Source organism: Diadema antillarum, unplaced genomic scaffold, assembly GCF_040938485.1.
Source record: "Diadema antillarum isolate AM-2024a unplaced genomic scaffold, OU_Dant_1.0 seq00000157_RagTag, whole genome shotgun sequence".
NCBI classification, from domain to species: Eukaryota; Metazoa; Echinodermata; class Echinoidea; order Diadematoida; family Diadematidae; genus Diadema; species Diadema antillarum.
Genome location: NW_027271229.1, coordinates 54,082 through 74,515, shown reverse-complemented (window position 1 = coordinate 74,515; position 20,434 = coordinate 54,082). Strand labels below are relative to the sequence as shown.

The window sequence follows — 20,434 nt, the reverse complement described above, 5'->3', positions numbered from 1 at the left end:
TGAATTGCATGCATACGCGCTTGTCAATCCTGTAAACAACTTCTAGTTCGGGCTGCCGGCCGGCCGGCCTGTCTTCCCTTGTGCATAACATGTGTGGCGTACGTACGTATACTCTACTATACGTACACTTTGTACAGTACAGTAGACCAAGCGTTATGGGACCGGATGCGTACATGGAGTCACTTTGAAGAGCAAATCCAACGATTTAGCAGGTTAATTCTCACGCCGTTTTCAGAGTATGTTGTCTAGTAGGCCTATATGAGGAGTCTATATCAAGTCTTTAAGGTAAAGGGTGCATATTCTATGTAAAATAAGTAAGTTTTCATGCGGGAACTTGGGTGTCCGGAAACCCAATCCCCCATTATACTTATACTGTATGTGCGGGACTTCCGCGAGTGCGACGTGCGTAAATGTTTGGGACGAACATCTTCGGACGTCTTGACCCACAAAGGTACGTGAAAAACGCTGAAAAATGATGTTAGTTTTCGAATTTTCGACCCATTTTATAAAACAAATGATGCACAGTATTATTTCGTGGCGTTAGTGGAGGCGTAGCTCACTCGAGGGTATTTACAATGTAGTGCAACATGCACTCGGCTTCGCCTCGTGCATGTTTCACAATTGTAAATACCCTCGAGTGCACCACGCCTACACTAACACACTCTATCCTGTGCATCATTTGTATATTAACTGTGGATATGTTTGAGCTTATGAAATCAAAACATTTTTCACATAAAAGATAACACATGTGTATAGTCGTATTGAATAGTCCATTATGTAAAAGATGCAATACTGTTTGTGTAGGGCCTTTAGTTTGCTCTTCATACAGTATCATACACACACAAAAATCCACTTTTGAATATTAAAGATTTTTTGTAAAACATATAACGTATTTATAATAAAAAAACGATTATTACAGTGCACTTTCACACAAATCATGCAGTTCAACTCAATGGCTGACGTACAAATATTCACTGTATGCGCAGTCATCCATTCTGCAGATACGTTATTGACAGCAATACATGTACTACGTAAGTCATATACAATGTACTTCTAGATACCTGTACATGTATAAGAATTAAGCAAGGGGCAATACATGTAAGTACAAACAATGAAGTCCATCTGATATAAGTGGTATTGGCAAATCATGATTTCATGCCAATGATGTCATACTGGTAAATCTGTAAAATGCCCATTATGAACATAAAAAAGAAAGAAAGAAAAGGCTTGGCTGCCATTCACTTGTACGGTAAATGAAGCAATAAGGCCTACTTGCATGCCACAAGAGATTCAACCCAATTTTTTTTTTCACAGCATGGTTCATAGGATGAGATGAGTTGGTGTTGGTAGTCTTACATTTCATTAAGAATTTTAACATTACACTTCTTATGTTAACAATCTTTATTATTTGTATATATAATGTATACAACACACCGAGGCATTACTCACTTGTCAAGGCATTTAATGCAACGACTCTCTTACAGCTGACAACATAAGGCACTTGAGGATGAACTACACTCGTACATGCCTGACTATGATATTAGTTATTGATTTCAAATGATTACCAAGGTATAGTGTTCAGGTTTTTGTTTTGTTTTTTTCTTTTTCTTTTTCAACACAATGCCACAGGATGAGAAAGGATACATTCATTGGAATGCCAAATGACAAGATGCACTAATTTGTTTGTTTGTTTGTTTGTTTTCTTCACTCTCCCCCACTGTGCTAAAAGGACAGATCAATAAAACAAAAGCAGAGTTGTCAATGCCTAACAGAAGCATGTCTTCACATATTGTCAGATCTCATTGCCTTTATTCCTTGATTGCTAATTTACAACCTCTGCAAACAGCCACTTGTACCAGCAATGCTGCACATGACTACTGTAAAAGTGGTTTCTTTCGTGGTCGTTTTATTTTCGCGCTTTTCGCGCTTTGAGGTTGAACCGCGAATTTGACATCACACGAAAATGTTTTGAACTCGCCGCTTCTTACAACGCTATTGCTCACAGGCACACACAAAGATTCTGCGCATTAAGTATATTGATGGTCAACACACACACAGCGATACCGCGCAATGTAGGTGCAAGCATGTTATACAGTACTCGAGAGACGGGATTTCAGGTAAGCCTGCCTTTATTGTAATTTCTATTTGATAAACAAAAGAATAATTGGATTATAGTTTGGGTTTTCATGTGCAAAATAAAACAGTTTTTGCCGACTGTGAATTCACAGATTTTGCCGACCACGAATTTAAACACACGCGAAAAAGTCAGCACTGTACGCAAAAGAAACCACTTTTACAGTACTACCTAATTGACAACCAAACTACATAATTGACAACCAAATTCACCTAAAATGTAAACATAGTAATCTATTCATAACGACAGTAGTGTATGATATAGGCCCTAATGTAATCTTTGAAAAGAATTATGCATAAGTCTCACTGGAAATAAATCACCAATAAAGATTTATCACGACCAGCAAGTCTGCCCTTGTCCAAATACATTCAATATGGAAGCAATCTTTGGGGTACATCTTAAAGGAGGTATTACAATCATATGTAAATTACATGAAGGAATAAAAAAATGTAAAGCAACTGACAGCATCAAAAAACAACATAAGAATGTCACTTATATTTCACAATAATGGCCTAAAGGTGGTCAAAATATAAGACCTTGGACCATTTTGAAGACATCTGAAGTAGATGTACCAGGTTTTAATAGCACTTTATCAACAAGTTGTGTAGGAGCAGCAGAAATGAGTGGCATAGGCAGACATCCAGCGGTCTCAAGGTACATGTACATTAGGTCTATATAAAGATGAGGGGTCTGTGGTATTTAACGCATTGTTGGCTTTAACCCCTTAGCCACTTACAACGTACTTGCCTGTGGCTGCCATCTTGAACAACATTGAACCCCCTGCACACTATCTTGCACACATTGTGTGTGTGTGTGTGTGTGTGCGGGGGGGGGGGGGGGGGGGGGGGTCATGGTTTATGAAAACTGGTGTAATTCTTTGGTTCCCCATTCCACACTATGTTGGAATTTGACCTCCATGAAGGCAAAAACCACTTTGTCTTAACCCATGAAAGGTAGGGTGTAATTAAAATGAATAGATGTTGACAATGCAAGACATTTCTAGGTTATAAGGGGTTAAACATATAAATAATATATATGAAACAGGTATAGTAAGTGGGCAAGAAAAGAAAAAAATAGCAGCTTGGTTATTGCAACTGTTCAGCAGCTCTTACACGGAAACAGAAATGCTTGCAGCGTACATTACATTTTACAAAACTTGCACATAAAAGAAAGAAGCAATAATTCTTTGGCCATCTGCAGGTCGCTAGCATAATACAATATCAAACATAATATCTCAAGTGGAATGCAAAATATTGCACTTGTTCATGATAAATACTGTATAAGCTATTATTTCCACTAACAGATATTTTCACATACGATGTGGTCACAGACATTTTTGAGATGTTATTTTTGCGAATTGATACCAAGGCTATTGTAAATGCACAATTATCCTTGCACAAGGTGACATTTTCGCGTGTCGTTGAATTCGCGGTCCAACAGCGATTCGCAAAATTTTCAAAAATTATACCCTCGCAAAAATAACAGCTTATACATCAACTCTGTATTCAAAGACTCCAATAGGCTTGTGTGCTGAATGACGGCTATGTCTGCAAAGCAGACAGCAAATAAATTGTGTCATCATCTGGCAGATGTCTGATAAGAGTCAGACCTTCTCTAGCACTAGTCTCACACAAAAGGTGTGAGACTCACACCTCAAAAACAATAAAGAAAAACACTAAAGAATCCAAAACATCCATTTCCGATGTATTTTCAGCATTAGATATGGAATGGGTTAAGATAGATATCAGTATTCTAGTCCCTCACAAGCCTTTTTCCAAAAGCTAGCATTCAAAGGAAACTATGGATTGCCGGGAAATGATCTAGACCATGGAATCAGTCATACACACATTGCAATCTGCAAAAATCAATCAAGCACTGACCTTGACTAGACTGCATACAAATTGTGATAAGATATTAAAGTACATGCCTCTCCTGATGAAAGGTCTGCTAAAGGATCAAAAGCTCAGGCCCCTTTAGACTCAAAGATATGAACATCTGTATCTTTTTGAGTGCCTAACATGATTTAGACTGACTGAATGTTATGATATACTTTAATTGTCAATAAAATGATGATGTCAATTTCAACACACTTTTGTGTCCTCATCAACCTCTTTTATATTTTGCTCTTCGAGGACACCATACTGGAAGATGAGAAGAAACATGGTGAAATGGCACACCCTGAATGCAGCTAGGAGGGTCAAGGTTATGACCCGCTTCCTCCTACATCCACCCAGGGCACCCAGCAGTGGTCATGGTACTTGGGGTCACTGTTGGGGTCACTGTCCTTTATTTTTGGTGGCACCATAGTTTCACGGTACTCTTCTAGTCTGATCAGAAGTAACTCCAGGATATCTGAGCGGGAAGAAACACAAATATGTATCCATACATAGACAGTATGTGATATGGCACTGGCAGGCAATGACTCAGAGTAAATACTCCTCGTTAGGGCATTTATATAGTGCCATTTTGTGTCTGTATTATGTGAAACATTAAAGGGACTGTACAGTACTGGTTGAGGTGGGGATTCAGTTTAGACTGTTTTGCAAGATATTTAGAAACCAGTCTATGAACTGTTAAAGAGCATACAATTCTAAGGGGAATCAAAAGTTTATTGGATGAAAATTGGTTGTGAAAAGACTGAGATATTTACAAACAAGGTAAAACAAAAAGATAATAAAAGTTGCGGCCTGTCAATTTCATTGGGATCACTTTTTTGGATATCTCAGCCATTTCAAGACCAATTTTCATCAAATAAACATTGAATCCTTCTTGAAATTACATGCTCTTCCATATTTCATAGAAGGTTTCTTATTATCTCACCAAAAAATGTTGTAAACCTGATGTTGGGTCTCGACCAAAACTATACGAACCCTTTAACAGGTACTTGTATGTACACATTGGCAGCTACTGTTACTTGAAAATACCTTAACAACAAAATTGTAGTTTAATGATACTAAAACAGCAGACAAAATGCCACTACTGATTATAATCATCATAATTGAATTTGTATTTATCACTGACCATCATTCATGGTATCATCATTTTCACTAGCATAATAACAAGGTACAGCCATGGCATACCAGTACCTAACATTCGTGCCAAAAGATACTGTTAAGAATTTTAGGCCAATGTATTTCATTTAATTTCCATAAAGAAACAGATTTATCTCTTCCTCCTGTACCAGGACTGGTAATCATCTAAAATGAATTTTAAACACAGAAGTTTATCACTCTTCCTCATTTCTTTGTTCCATTTTCTACTCCTCCTATATTAGTTTTCTGGAGGATGTCACCAAACTGTTAATACCTTGGTTCCAGTCTGCAATGTTATAATATTCGCACGGGTCATTGCGGATGTTGAAGAGACATGGTTTCTTCAAAGGCTGGCAGTTTTCGGATGCGTTGGACGGCTTTGGTGGACAGCTGACAACGAAGGAACCAAGAGTAGGCTCTGCGGTCTCAAGTTCCTCTGCAACCAAAAAGGTAAAGACTAGGTTTGCCTGACATCAAAGGGGAATAATTAAAGATGTTACGGGTACCTGACCTATGCACTTTAAAATCAATAAATGCATGCATAGTATGACTGTGTATAGCCTTATAGTTATCCTGATAATATTGCCTGGGCCAGGAATGCAATATACAAGATGAATTACAAGTGTCAAGGTCGAAAAAAGGGGGGAGGCAATATCCTTTAATGTCACAGGAATAGACAGAAGTTTAATAATTTTCTAAAGGTTTGGTTATCCACATCATAATCACATTTGTTGCCAATTTGATACTGGTTTGGAGCAAGGGTGATAGTGATTTTCATGTGATTTACTCTATCTACTGATGTGCTATTAAAGGGGAAGTTTCCCCAAATATACAAGTCTTATGCATTGAGTGAATGCAGCAATATCAGTACATTAGTAAGTAATGCAACACATTTCAGTAAAGTTTGAGGAAAATCTGATAATTTGTGGAAAAGTTACAGATCTTTAAACTTTGGACAAGAAGTTTGCGGCTTTGGACAAGCCGCATGAAGATGTCACTGCAGAAAAACAATGAAAATTACACATAGCCGCATGAAGATGCAACAAAATATTTTATTTTACTTACATGAATCTTGGCTCCTCGTGAAATTTGTTAAAACTGTACAGTACAAGCCTACCTATCAACAATTTTATCCCCTTTGGGGTGCAGAAGGCCAAGTTACATCCGCAATAATCTTCAGAAGAATTAGGGGAAGAAAGGACTCCCCATTACCTGGCCCAGTACTTACCCAGTGAGACACCCTCTGGAGGATACCAGCTCCCCCAGTAGTCCCCATAGGACATTCCAACAATGACCTTGTACTCCCCAACAGTCAACGCTGAGAAGTTCCTGATAGGGTCAATATTGTGCAACACCTCTTTTCTGGGAGACGGCTCCCCCCTGCATTTGTCAGTGATCAAAGTTAGAGAATGATAATTAATTGATGCGAGTATGACATTTTAGGTTGGTGTTTATTGTAATCAAGAAGGTTGTGGGTGTTACATGCAGCATTTTGGAATATGCTTTCTTTGAGTATCTCTGTACATGTGTACATTTGAAAGTGATCAAAACTTTATGCAGCTACCAGTACGATACTTATGGAGGAGGAGAAGTGTGAGGAGGAGGAGAAGAAGGAGGAGGAGGAGGAGGGGAGGAGGGGAGGAGGGGAGGGGGAGGAGGGGGAGAAGGGGGAGGAGGAGCACAATACAGCAAGCAATCTCTAGCTGTGCACATACCGTGATAGCATCCCCCAGACGTCCATCCCGTCCAGATTCCTGAGCTGACCAACGTCGCCCCCCGCCAGCCCATAGAGCGTTGGTAGCCAATCACACACATGCATCATCCCCTCGCTCATGCGGCCCGGTTTCTCAATGGGGGCGCCCCAGACGAAACCCACTCCCCTCACACCTCCTTCCCACGTTGTGTCCTTGACTCCCCTTAGCGGCCAATTATTGGCGTGATTGTAGTCGAAGCCATGCGCTGGACCCCCATTATCCGTGGTGAAGACTACAATAGTGTTGCCATAGAGGGCACTCTCCCTCAGTGTCTGGGTGATGTTGCCTATCGAGTCATCCAGTGCCGCCACCATTGCTGTTGGGGATGCAAAATAATGTTAGGAGATGTTTCCACACACATGATTAATTTCACAATCTTATTGCGCTCTTTTGACAGAGACAAAAAACAGCAATTACAAAAAATTATGCACATCATTATTTTTTTCTGTTTATCATGCAGTATTAAACGTGAATCATTTATCAATACAGTGTATATGCTGTTACATGACAATTCTGTTCATATGATGATATGTGACTCTGCACCTCAAAACAAACAAAAAGGCGCCAGACATGAATTTTTAGTTAAGACCATATTCTGAAAGAGCAGACACTAAGCTTTAAGATTATGTATAACTCAAATCAAATGGACTCTCCTGATCTATCTAAATATCGGAAAGAAAGGACAAACTCAGGAAAAGTGTGAACTGAGAAAAGAGGCTCTGAAGTACAGTGTCTATTCAAGCGCTTAATCTTTACCAGACCGTGCTGGCTGTGCGATGAATGGGACAAAAAACAGGAAGTAAACCACCAGAGTAACAACAATGAAGGGATTATCTGATTGAACTGAAATTAGGAATGCCTCATTAACACATTCTGTCCATAATTAATGCCAACTTTCAAAGCAGTAGCACTATCTTTTCAAAAGTTATTAGAGTTGAAAGTGAAGAGTGTGGACAAGGTTTTTCAGAAATGAAAAAGGGATTCTAGAGACACACCTAATCACACTATTCTTCCAAAAATGTTCGAGATAAACTGCTAAAAAACACACTTTCCTGCCCGTTTTATGATACCAAATTTTAGCATAATGTAAAAGAAGACCCGCTCTTTCAGAAAATATGAAAAAGTCAAGTTCGGCTAGGTTGACGCATTTCACTTATTTTCAGTCCTCACGCGAAATCAGTGTGTGCGACTTTATGTTCGTTTTGAGGTGCACGGTCACATATGCACATGATCCTAAAGAAAATTGGTACTCTTCTGTTCATTTGATTCCACTTTTAATAATCTATGACTTTAACCAATTAATGGGATGGGATATATCAACCTAACAACAGAGTGGGTTGTCAGTATTTCGGTGGAATCTCATCGTAAAGATGACAGATATGTGATAAAAATAACTGTTAACAAGGTAATTTTAGAGATCCCAACTCTCTATATTGATTTCAATAATTATTGTACTTTGATACAGTAAGAAACCTGATACAACAACATATTAGGCAATTGATGGTTTTTGGCTTCCCATTATTGAGTATATTTCTGTATTACATCAAAGTGTATGTAGATCTTGGAATTTACTTTGCTCAATTTTCACTAATAAATTATGTTCATTTCTGGTCAATTTTCCTTTGTTTGAATATATTAGATGTTATTCTGTAACATCTTCTCATTACACCGAGACACAAGTTTGTCACATATTTCGTACGTAGTACCTAACATATCCATCCATATATATATATATATATATATATATATATATATATATATATATTTCTTCTTTCTGTGCCTTGTGTCTCCTGCTCAATCCATGTTACATTGTTCATTAATGGATAAAGAATGTTGAAAAAAAAAGAAGAAAAAAGAAAAGCTTGAGCTTTCCTAGCTGTCAAAATCTTTTATTCCCATTGGTAGCATGTTATTGTCCAATGTCTACAGCATTTTACGACAGCAATTTCATGAGGGATAATTATACACACCTGCAAATATTCTCCTATTCTCATCTGTGATGTTTGGGAACTTGAGGTAGTAGCGGTGGGGGGCCTGTAGGCGATGGCCTGGATAGTTAGCACTGTGCACAGCTTGTTGGGCGAGGTAGATAAAAAGTGGCTGTAAATGAATAAAAAAAGGCAAGAAAGAAGAAATAAATTACTATACCGTGTACAGGGGCGGATCCAGGAATTCTGTAAAGGAGGGGGGGGGGGGGGTGTGGCTAATATTTCTGGCGCCACTTCCGGGTTTCTTTTTTTTTTCTTTTTTTTTAACGAAAAATAAAGGAGGTGGCGTGCGCCGGTTGCGCCCCCCTCTGGATCCGCCACTGCATGTATGTTAATTTAGATATGAAAATACATTGGTTATAATCACAAAAATATGTCAGGTTTTGAAACTAGTTGAGTATTGCAGTAATCTCCACTTTCTTCATCATCATCTGCAGCAAATGCTACTAACCTCTTCTGGGTTGTGGTTCTGAATGATGTCTTGGGTCCTTGCAGTGTAGAGCTCCGTTGAGTACTGGCCAAACACTGGCTTGTAGACTGACCCATTGATGTGGAAGTCAAATCCAGTCATTGTATAGTTCTGCCAAAGTGGATAAACAAGCAATTGTTATATAAAAGCTGTGACTCTAACAAAATAAGACACAAAATAAAGATAACATAAAGATAAATACATGCAAACCATTCTGGACAGTATATAACATATTGTAGAATGCAACTTTTAGAAAAGGCTCAGAGTATCTACCGGTATGCACAATATAACAGGTCTTCCCTGTACATACAATGCAATAACACATAATTTCAAACCTTCAATCAAGGGTAATATCAAGGTTTTTGAAAAATGTAAGAAATTTTTTTGAAAAAGGAAAAAATTCTGGTGATTTTAACACATAGTCTGAGCAACATGTGCACAGACTTATACAGAAAAGACAAACAGAAAATCAGACTAAAATCAACAGCATATCATGGCTGTTTACAAGTAAGCTTCAAAAACTTACTAACTACATGATTTCTTTTTTTTACTATTTTTTTTTTTTTACTCTGAGTTTGGCAGGTTGTGAGTCTTTAAATCTTGTACTGTAAACAAAACCACTGTTAGATATTCCATAGGTGACAGGATAAACATTTGTTGACATTTAAGCATCTTATCTTTTTTGCTATGAGCTTGAACATGGCTTACTTTGATAAATCAGACAAGAAACAACTGCAAAAGGAAGAAAAAAAACCCAACAACACAAGAGCAACAAAACCTAGAAAAGTTTTTTCCTTACACTTCGCACAACTTGAGTTTCATGGGTGTAGTAGTCTTGCTGCCCGGAGTAATATCCAAAATATGACTCAAATCCACGTTGGCTGGGTATGTGCTCTCTGGTATAAAACCCTAAGTGCCACTGAATGTGGGAGGGGGACAGACAAAATCAATGTAATACAGTGTTAGTAATACAAATCTGAGAAAGGCTCTCTTTCTCCTTTACTCTCCCCATAGCATTAAAGGCTGATAAGTTGCATTTTATATTCCAGGATGACCATCACCCTAAATCAAAATGTGACAGTGCATCACAAACAAACAAAAAGTTGCACCCCTTGATTTTACATGAGGACTCAAAAAATGTGAAATGGGTCAACCAATGGGAAAATACATTTTCCGCAACTTTTCCATAACTTTGAAGAGTAGCGAGACGGGTATTGACGCCCATTTTCATTTCCTGATAACCCCTTTGCACACTCTTCACTTTCAAGTCTAGTAACTTTTGAAGAGATAATGCTACTGCTTGGAAAGTTGACATTTATCATGGACAGAATGTGCTCTTAGAGCATATTCCATTTCAGCCTAATCTGATAATGTCTTCATTGTTGTTGCTCCAGTGGTTTTACACCCTGCTTTTTGTCCCATTCATCAGATTTAGCACAGTTTGATGGAGATTAGGGCTTGAATAGACCCTGTACTTCAGGGTATCTTTTTTTGAGTTCACACTTTTCCAGAGTGCGAGCTTTCTATCCAGTATTTAGATAGAGTGGGATAGTCCATTTCAATTGAGCTATACATCATTTTAAAGCTTAGAGTCTACTCTTTCAGAATCTGCAACTTTTTGTTGGTTTTGTGATGCGTGGTCACAAATACTAGAGTAAAAGGGAGAGAGAGAGAGAGAGAGAGAGGACAAAGAAACAGGGCGGAGAGTTAAAGGGCCCTTGATGTTCCCCTTGACTTTTACATTGCATTGTACTTTAAATAACCTCAAACAATATACAGTCTGTGAAAATGTGGTAGTGGTTTGGGCCACATGCTTTGCTGTGAATACTGTCTTGTGATGTGTTTCTCATAATGTAATGTCTCCCACATTTCATTAAGGAGGCTAGCTGACCTGCTGGACTCAGAAAGAAAATTGTCTTCTGACATGTTTTTCTATCTTTATGATTGTTTTGTAGATCATGTAACGACATGGGTGTTCACCCTAACTAGGCCGGGGGGGGGGGGGGGGGGGGGGGGCCTCCGAGGCCCCCCTCGACGTTCCGCGCGATGTATCGCAATCGCAAAAAGCTATCGCCGCGACGTTTCATGACTTTTTTCTTTCGAGTCTCCCGCATCTTTTGACACCAAATTTGCGACGCCCGGGCGCGTGGTTTCGAAGTTACGCATAAATATGTACATGCATGTCAGATAAAAAATTGCTCAAAAACGTTAATTCGTGTACAATTTCAATGCAAACTGCGCGTACTGGCAAATTTCATAAAAGCATGATTATTTGGGTGTTTTATTGATTGAAATCAATGAATAACATATTTTCTTGTTCGGAGCGATGTCGCGGACACATTTCATCGAAAAAACAATGACAAACATAAAGTCGAAAAAACAACGAAATACATAAGAAATTCAAAAAAACAATAAAATACTTCAGAATTTTTCTGATATCACAATCTTTTTTTATTACATTTGCTAAGGACACTAAAAAGAATATTTACACAAAAAATGTGCCTGTTTTGAGCTTTTTTGTGTGATTTATACCAAATAATCTGATTTTATGCATCATCATGCATAAATTAGCATAATTTAGCATAAATGACGATTTAAAAAAAAATCAACTTCATGGTATTTTAGATTACATCATAGGCAATGTGTGTGCCAATTTTCGTCGCGATCGCGCGGTCGACGGCCGAGATCTGGAGGAGGGGCCTGGGAGCCCCCCCCGGCTCTATCAACTACTGTAAACGTCAATATTTTCGCGCGATTAATTTTTCGCGCTGAGCGGCTCGAAAACGTATTCGCGGGTTCTTAAATTCGCGCTCCGCAGCAGGTTACTTTACTGTAGTACACATTCACTGCTTTCATCCAAGGCCTCTGCTACATAGCTTGCTATGCCAGCGTACGACAAGCGACGTAGCGAGCGGCTCGACTGCGAGTACAAGCACTCAAATACGTAGTACAGCTGTGACTCTAGTACCGTAGTCACGGCCCCCGGGGGACTGTAGCATCGATGCGTGCGGTGCACACTCTTGTCATGCATGCTACAGTACACAGCAATCTAGGGTATCGTCTCTTCGCACAGTACTAGTAGCGTAAACATGCCTGTACATTGTACTACGTAGCAGTATCATCGATGAAGCGCACACAGTTCATCCCGTTCAAAATGTGCGTAGAAAATTGTGAAGATATATTCATGCGTTTTTGAATTCGCGCTAGCCGAGCGTAGCGCGAAATCCGCGAAAATTAATGTACCGCGAAAATTTCCATGTTTACAGTACCTAAATAGCCCGGCCTAGTTAGGGTTAAATCTAATACCGATCAAGTGTCAATAGAGGACCATACCGACAAGTGTAGAAAATATGTATTGATACTTAGTGTTGAAAAATGTTAACCTCGCCCTTCACTGCAGCTGATGATATTATGACACTGTGCTGTTGTTAATTCAACAGTGACAACAGTTGATTCAATATCGCTGCTGGTGTTAATGCCAAAGCTAAAACACCAACCCAGCTTCAATAGGAGACCATACCAACTATTGTTACTGTGAACACCAGCTCGGTGTTTCATGTTTAATACCCATTTTTTTTTTTTTTTCAGCGTAGCATGGGTGATGTATTTGGGATCACATGCTGTTGAACGAGGGTCACAGAAAACTCTAGAGCTGTCTCAGCTAAGTGGTGACTACTGTACTTCAGTCACACTACTATCACGGAGCAGAGAAATTGTGTCACGAGTACACTCTTACTTTTCCAACCATGTGAGTTCTATAACCAAGTCTTCTGAGATACTGTGGCATTGTAGTTTCATTCAGTCCGAGGGCATACGGCATATCAGCAGTAATTGTTCCAGTCTGGAGCCCTAAGACAAAGGGTATCAGAAGATGATGTGGAATACGTACGTGTGAGTTAGCAGACATAACAATTAAATTCAACACAGTTTTTATTTTCTATCCAACAAAGAGTGAAACAAGATATAAAATAATATTAAGCATGCGTGAAACAATCACATGGTTTGACTACTTTCAATCAAGGAAAAAAAGAAATTTAAAAAAAAAAGAAATTCTACGTATTACCAAAATATGTGAATTGGGTTATCAATGTAACTCACTCAATTTGTTGCTGAAGGTTTGTCTTAGCTGTAAGAGTAACCTTTTCTTTAATACCTACTGTCAAAATTTGGTGGTCTGTCTTGAAAGACATTAGCAGTTTTTCTTTGTTGACATAACTGCTTGACACTTTGCCACTTATACCACAGTTTAGATTTTTAATTTTTCTTTCTTTCTTTACTTGTTAAATTTGTTTAAAGGGGATGGCTAGTAACTGATCAGTGGGAATCAGTGGGAATGCTGGGGGATGATTGTTCCAATTATTGTGGGATTCATTTATGAGTACATCATAAAATTATATCTATTGTTGTGTGAAAATTATTTGCTTCAGAACGGTCTCATATTTAAGTAATGTGCAGTTTAATGCCCCGTCACTGTACAGCACGCTATTAAACCTGGAAAAATTAAATTGCACATTCATACTTGAATATGAGACCATTCTGAAGCAAATAATTTTCACACAACAATAGATATATTATGTACTCTTTAATGAATCCCACAAGAATTGGAACAATCATCCCATAGCATTCCCACTGATTCCCACTGATCAGTTACTAGCCACCCCCTTTAAATTTACAAGTGGACATTGGTCTGGCCATGTTAAAAACATAAACAGGTCATGCAGCTCAATGTAAACCTGTGTGGATGGGGTGTCGTCCGGTCATGATGGCACTCCTGGTCGGGGTGCAGATCGGGGTGACATAGTAGTTTGTCAGCATCACCCCTTCCTGGGCCAGGGCGTCTATGTTTGGGGTGGGGATCTGGGAGGAGCCATGGAAACTCACGTCATTCCATCCCTGCAGGTGGAGCCAGAGAGAGAGAGAGAGAGGGAGGGGGGAGGGATGGGGAAGGGGGGGGGGGGGAGAAGAGGGATATGAGGGGGTAGATGGGGTTGGGTCATAGGAGAGGGATCATCATTATAATATAGTCATGTTACCATTCAGATTTAATTTAAAGTGAAGTTAAAGTTGGCTAATTTGAAGGATGAGAACATCTAGGGAAGGTTACAGTCTTAGCCATGAGGACTTTGTAAGCACTCAAGCAGTTAGCTAATTTTTAAGGCATTTTGACCAGGTTTCCAGAATTGTGTTAAACATTTTGTATAATTTTCAACAAACTTAAAAAAAAGAACCCTGAATAATATGAGGCCCATAGTAATGCAATTATCTTGAATTAGATTGTGGTGAACGTCACCCCGACAAGCACTGACATACTTGTCCATAAAGGGGTGGTACAGTTTTGGTTGAGATTTTCCAGACAAGTGGAAAAGACCACAAAAAAAAAAAAACAACAACAACAGCAACAACAACAAACCAAAACAAAAGATACGCAATTATATATTTTCAAGAAATTGCTATTTTATACAAATCGTTTTTAAACTATGGGCTATCAGTTAATGAATCACCTAATATTTGTGACAGTAAAATCTATCTAATTCTAAATTAAAAGTACCTTACAGTATCTTTGCTCAGTCCACACAACAACATTTTCCATTGACATATCCTTTTTTTTGGTGTGCTTTTCTGTATCAACTGTGAGTTCGAATGACTGTTTGCCCTAAAAAAAAACCCAAACAAACAAACACAAAACTACCCCAAGTCTGACTTACCAGGTCATCTGCTACAATGAAAATGATATTTGGTGGCTGAGCTGCAAGACTGCCTGGAAAGAAGACTAGCAGGAGAGTGAACATGAAGAAAGACATAGTACTGCTGACTGCCGACTCCAACATGGTTTTGCCAGTACAAGGCTGTGTATTAGGTTTCAATCCTTACTGCTCATCCCTGGTTACTATTACAAAGGACATCTGTGCCTGTGAAAGATACCATCAAGGATGAAAAGAAAAAAGTATTGTTATTAAAGATGTTGCTTTTTTACTGATATTGACGAAAGATCTATAAATGGCACAGGCCAAATACATGTTCTACAATAAACATGATGTATAATCAGGACAAGATTTTCTTTAACGAAGTAACAGACAATTTTAACCCTATAAAAAGGCCAGGGGGAGGGGATTGAATCGACCTACCCCCTTCCCCCATTTTTCGGGACTACTCAGCTCCGTTGTGCGGAATTTTTTTTACCGCGTCGTTCGCTGACTTTTTACTTTCAAGTCTTTCACATATTTTGATACCATATTCGCAAAAATCGTGCATACTGTTACGATGCTGCACAGCCCTTTATACATGCCTGTCAGACTAAAAATGGCGCAAAAACGTGATTTTATGTGTAAAGTCTATGCAAATGGAGTGTTCTCTTCTTATTCATATGATTACTTTCACTTTTGTAGGCTGAAACTAATTAAAAACTTCAATAATTATGCTTGAAATAGGTTCTGTCACAAATTTTGTGAAAATAATTTTAATGATAAAACAACAGGTCGAAAGAACAAAGAAATACATAATAAATTCAAAAAAGGTTCTACATAAGACATTGATTTTGATACATTTTTTAGTACATTTAAGTTAGGAATGCTAACGTTACAAAGAATGTTATCACCAAAAGTTATGAATCCAAGAGCTTTACTTTCTGATATAGATCAAAATGTATGATTGGAAAGAGTTCCTTATAAATGTCCCCCCCCCCCCCCACTAATTTGCACAAAACAAATAAATCCCTATTTTTTTTTAAACTAATAAACTAAATAAAGGTTATTAATGCTAGGGTTATGTCTCAAAAGGAAGTCTTCCCAAAAAATGGCAAAACCTTTATCATGTGATACGCCATCAGCCTATCACCTCTTGTGATTGTCAAAATCTTTATTTTTTTATTTATTTATTTAATATTTAGATTTACTCTTATTTCTTTCTTCCAGATTTTGTTAGTTGCACTTCTATCAGTTTTCATTACGGTATTCAATCATCATGCAAATATCCATGATCATTAACATTCATACGAAGATTCCGTTAGAAACTTTTCCATGACAATCAGTCATGCATGACGTCACGTAGGCGCCATTTGTGCTTTTCACATTGAGTCACATAATTGTCCATATCTTCCTAACTAAACGTCATTTTCAAAATTCCTTCAATAGACATAAACTTCAAGTCCATATCTATCGCCAGTTTGCAAGCATGACTGCATGCGCATTACGACGCGCGCATACGCGTACATCAAAATTTTAAAATGCTCAAAATTCAACTTTGATCAAACAAGAGTACATGTCAGGCAATTTTGAGCATTTAAAAAATTTCCGCGCGTGCGCATTCGTGCGCGCGTCTTATGTGCGCGCAGCACGTATGGATCGTAGAAATTCAGTTTCTTTGAGTGGTTTCGATTCCTGACACTTCAAGGATCAATATCCATTCAATTTTAGTCATTTCTGACAAATAACAAGGTCGTGCGATCAAGTCAAAGTTAGAAATCCACGAGCGCATCTATGGGCAAATACCGTATGCAAAAATCATGATTCGATATTGTTTATTGAGCTCTAGCTCCTCAGAATGCACGGTGACCACCATTTTTTATTACATGTATAGAAAGCTTATGAGTTGTAAATGTGATTTGATGTAGTCACTTGCCCATCCGGATGTCATGACATTATCATAACGTCATCCTAATTCAAAAAATTGGATTTGAAAAAATTGCAAAACGTTTTTTTCACTTTACATGTTAATATCTCAATAATTTTTTTTTTTTCAATTTTCTTTGAATTTTGAATACTATGTTATAGCTGAATTATTGCACTGGATACAACACTTTTCTTTTTGACAATTGTATCATGGTCAAAACTTTGATTGAAGTTTTGTTTGTCAAACTTAATACTCTGGTTTACATGTTATGTCTATGGGAATTGAATTTTGTGAAAATCTGGAATTGACATGGTAATGTTTTCGGAGCTGTAGCTCATTTATCTTTGATCAATTTTCTCTGAAATTTCAGTATGTTATAGGTGAGACTATACGCTTTTATATGCTTGCCATTTATTTTTTTTATCAGAAGCCGGAATCATGCTGAAATTTTCGATTGAAAATCAAAATTCGGATTGGATTTGGAGAGATTTAAAGTTCTATGTACAAAGTCTATGGGAACCTTTTTAGCTCGATGGGTAAGGCGCTTGCCTCGTAATGCAAGGGTCCCGGATTCGATCCCGGTCGCAGCATTTCACTTTTCTTTTTTCTTTTCTTTTTTTACTTTAGCTTTCATTTTTCCCCTTTTGCTTTGATAATTTGGATAAAAGACATATTAATGCTTATACACTGTATATTCACCATCGTTTCTTTTTTTTTTTCTCTGTTATGAAAAATATGAATAAAATAAAGAATAAGAATGAAATAAACTAAAATGAAATAAAAGTCAATAAAAGTCAATAAAGTTGAACAAAATAGAATATAACTCAATAAAATAAAACAGAAAATAAAATTATATTAAAAAAATGAATAAAATTCAATGAAATTTAATTTATTCATTTTTCATTTATAAGATTCCAGATTTTGTTGGTTCGACTTCTATCAGTTTTCATCATTCAATGATCATGAAAATTTCCGTGATCATTATATTCATATGAAGTTTCAGTTAGAAACTTTTCACGAAAATCAGTCATGCATGACGTCATGTAGGTGCCATTTTGTGTTTTTCACATTGAGTCACGTAATTGACCTTATCTTCCTAACTAAAATTGGGGCGTGGGGGGGGGGGGTAGGCTAATCTAGTTGGGGGGGGGGGACATAAGGAACTCTTTTCGACGAAAATTTCAATTTCTTTTTTGTATGCATTCACACACACACACGGGCACAACACCTTTGACACAGCAGCTAGCTGCCCTCCCCATCCCCCCCCCCCCCCCCCATTGCCCTTCGTAGCAGCTTTGCAGTGAGGAGCGTGCGTGAAAGCTTACAGAGCAAAATGCTTACCATTCACTGTCAAAGCTGTCGAGTGTTCCTTATACTCTAAACGTATTGAACTGTGTCCAATAAACACTCAGCACTTGAGTACAAAAGCAGTTATTGGGTTCATCAGAGCGCTTCCAGAACTTCTGCTGCTTCAAAGGAACCCAACGTATTGTTAAGGCGCCTATTCTACGTACCTTTATACATAATGTATTGTTGTCGAAAGCACACAGCATGCACACACTCCGTACTCTTGAACTAGGAAACGCACAGTTCGTCACATGACTTCAGCACCCTTGCCTTGTTGTCAGGTGATCAGTTGACTAAACAGAGGAGATAACCTTTTTCATGGCGTTTGCTTTCATTTGCAAGTTGAAGTTATTTAAAATTGCTTTTTATTCGACCATATTTCACAAATGTATTAACAATATGTAAGTTTCAGGTATAAAATCATATTCACAGTGCAAAAAATAGAGTTGCTCATAGATATTTATTTTTTTTCTAAAGCAATGTAACACTATTATACAAAAATGAATGACTGGCACTGAGACAAGTCTAAAGCTTACTACGCACGGTATCTCGAAGCTAGCTCATGACTCGCGCTCATGCCGTTGAAAAGAAGTCACATCCAGACGAGGTCAGATCAAGGTAATTATCATTTTATGGCCTCATTCAGATAAAAGAGTTTATGGTTGATTTAGACGTCTATTTACTGAAGATCTAGAGCCAAGTTCGGAATAATCAGTGCACTGGCACTGTTACAAAACACTGACGCTTCCGCTTTCTTCCATTCTCTTCCTGACCTGTCATCCCGACATCAGTCATGTCGGAGGTAGGTGCGGGGCTGAGGGGGCCAGGCAAAGCGTGGTCACTGTGTCTGTGGAACTATTTAAGACCCCGCGTACAGTAGACTACTAGAGTACTAGGCGCAGGCAACAGGTGTCATCTCAAGACCGATAAATCTGCCTTTTTTCGGTGGCTTCCCGTAAACTTTACATGTAGGGCGTACGGTCGGTATTTCCTACAGTCCGACCGTACTGATTGCTTTGGCCCTTTAACAGTTTATTAACATGATTAAAGTCTAGGCCTACGGTTACTACCAAAAGAAAAACAGTGAAAAACTGGCCACCAAACAAGACGTTCCCGCGTTGACGTCGTTGTTCGCTGCCTGGTGGCGTGTGCAGATGATGTATTGATGAGTCTGGAAGACTCTGAAGTTTCTGATATAGGGCCTAGAGACAGAGACTCCAACCCTCCCGTTTTCGACGGGAGATCTCCCGCCGAAAGCCCATTTTCGCAAAATCTCCCGTTCTCCCGTTTGAGATTTGATTTCTCCCGCCCTGGCTCCGTGTCTCGCGGTGGAAAGGATTTCTTACTTATTGCTATCGTATGTTGAAAAAATAAGCCTTAGATAGCACCAGAGAACATCTAAAACCCTAGGAACTTCGCGCTTCGCACACATCAACTTGGAGTCTCCCGTTTGTTAGGGGTTTCGGGCGGGAGAATCTCCAGATCATAAGGTGCTTGGGGTTGGAGTCTCTGTATAGAGAGGAACAACGACCTTAACCCGATAATTACTAAACGTGGTCGTTAATACTAGGTCTCAAGTCTATATCAGATATGTGACCGTGCACCACAAAACGAACATAAAGTCGCACACACTGATTTTGAGTGAGGACTGAAAATACGTCACTTATTACGTGAAATGGTCAACCTATCCGATCTTGACTTTTTCATATTTTCTGAAAGAGCAGGTCTTCTTTTACATTATGCTAAAATTTGGTATCATAAAACGGGCGGGAAAGTGTGTTTTTTTAGCAGTTTATCTCGAACATTTTTGGTAGAATAGTGTGATTACACATGTAGGTGTGTCTTTAGAGTCCCGTTTCCATTTCTCAAAAACCTTGTACACACTCTTCACTTTCAACTCTAGATTTTGAAAGGATAGTGCTACTGCTTTGAAAGTTGGCATTAATTATGACATGCTTAATTTCAGTTTGATCTGATAATCCCTTCATTGTTGTTACTCTGGTAGTTTACTTCCTGTTTTGTGTCCCATTCATCACACAGCCAGCACAGTTTGGTAACGATTAAGTGCTTGAATAGACACTGTACTCTAGCCTCTTTTCTCA

The 20,434-nt window shown here is 38.5% G+C and overlaps 1 protein-coding gene across 1 annotated transcript; it reads right to left on the bottom strand.

The window, feature by feature from the left end:
* Window positions 1-4,192: 4,192 nt before the first annotated feature.
* LOC139727872 (arylsulfatase I-like) lies at window positions 4,193-18,470 on the bottom strand. The gene is made up of 11 exons (XM_071638844.1): window positions 18,327-18,470; window positions 15,083-15,286; window positions 14,111-14,270; window positions 13,114-13,226; window positions 10,177-10,296; window positions 9,360-9,488; window positions 8,891-9,020; window positions 6,882-7,236; window positions 6,395-6,546; window positions 5,441-5,602; window positions 4,193-4,486 (listed from the first exon to the last, which is right to left on the bottom strand). The coding sequence occupies exons 2-11, from the start codon at window positions 15,203-15,205 to the stop codon at window positions 4,338-4,340; spliced, it is 1,593 nt and encodes a 530-aa protein (XP_071494945.1). The 5' UTR covers window positions 15,206-15,286; window positions 18,327-18,470; the 3' UTR covers window positions 4,193-4,337.
* Window positions 18,471-20,434: the final 1,964 nt, after the last annotated feature.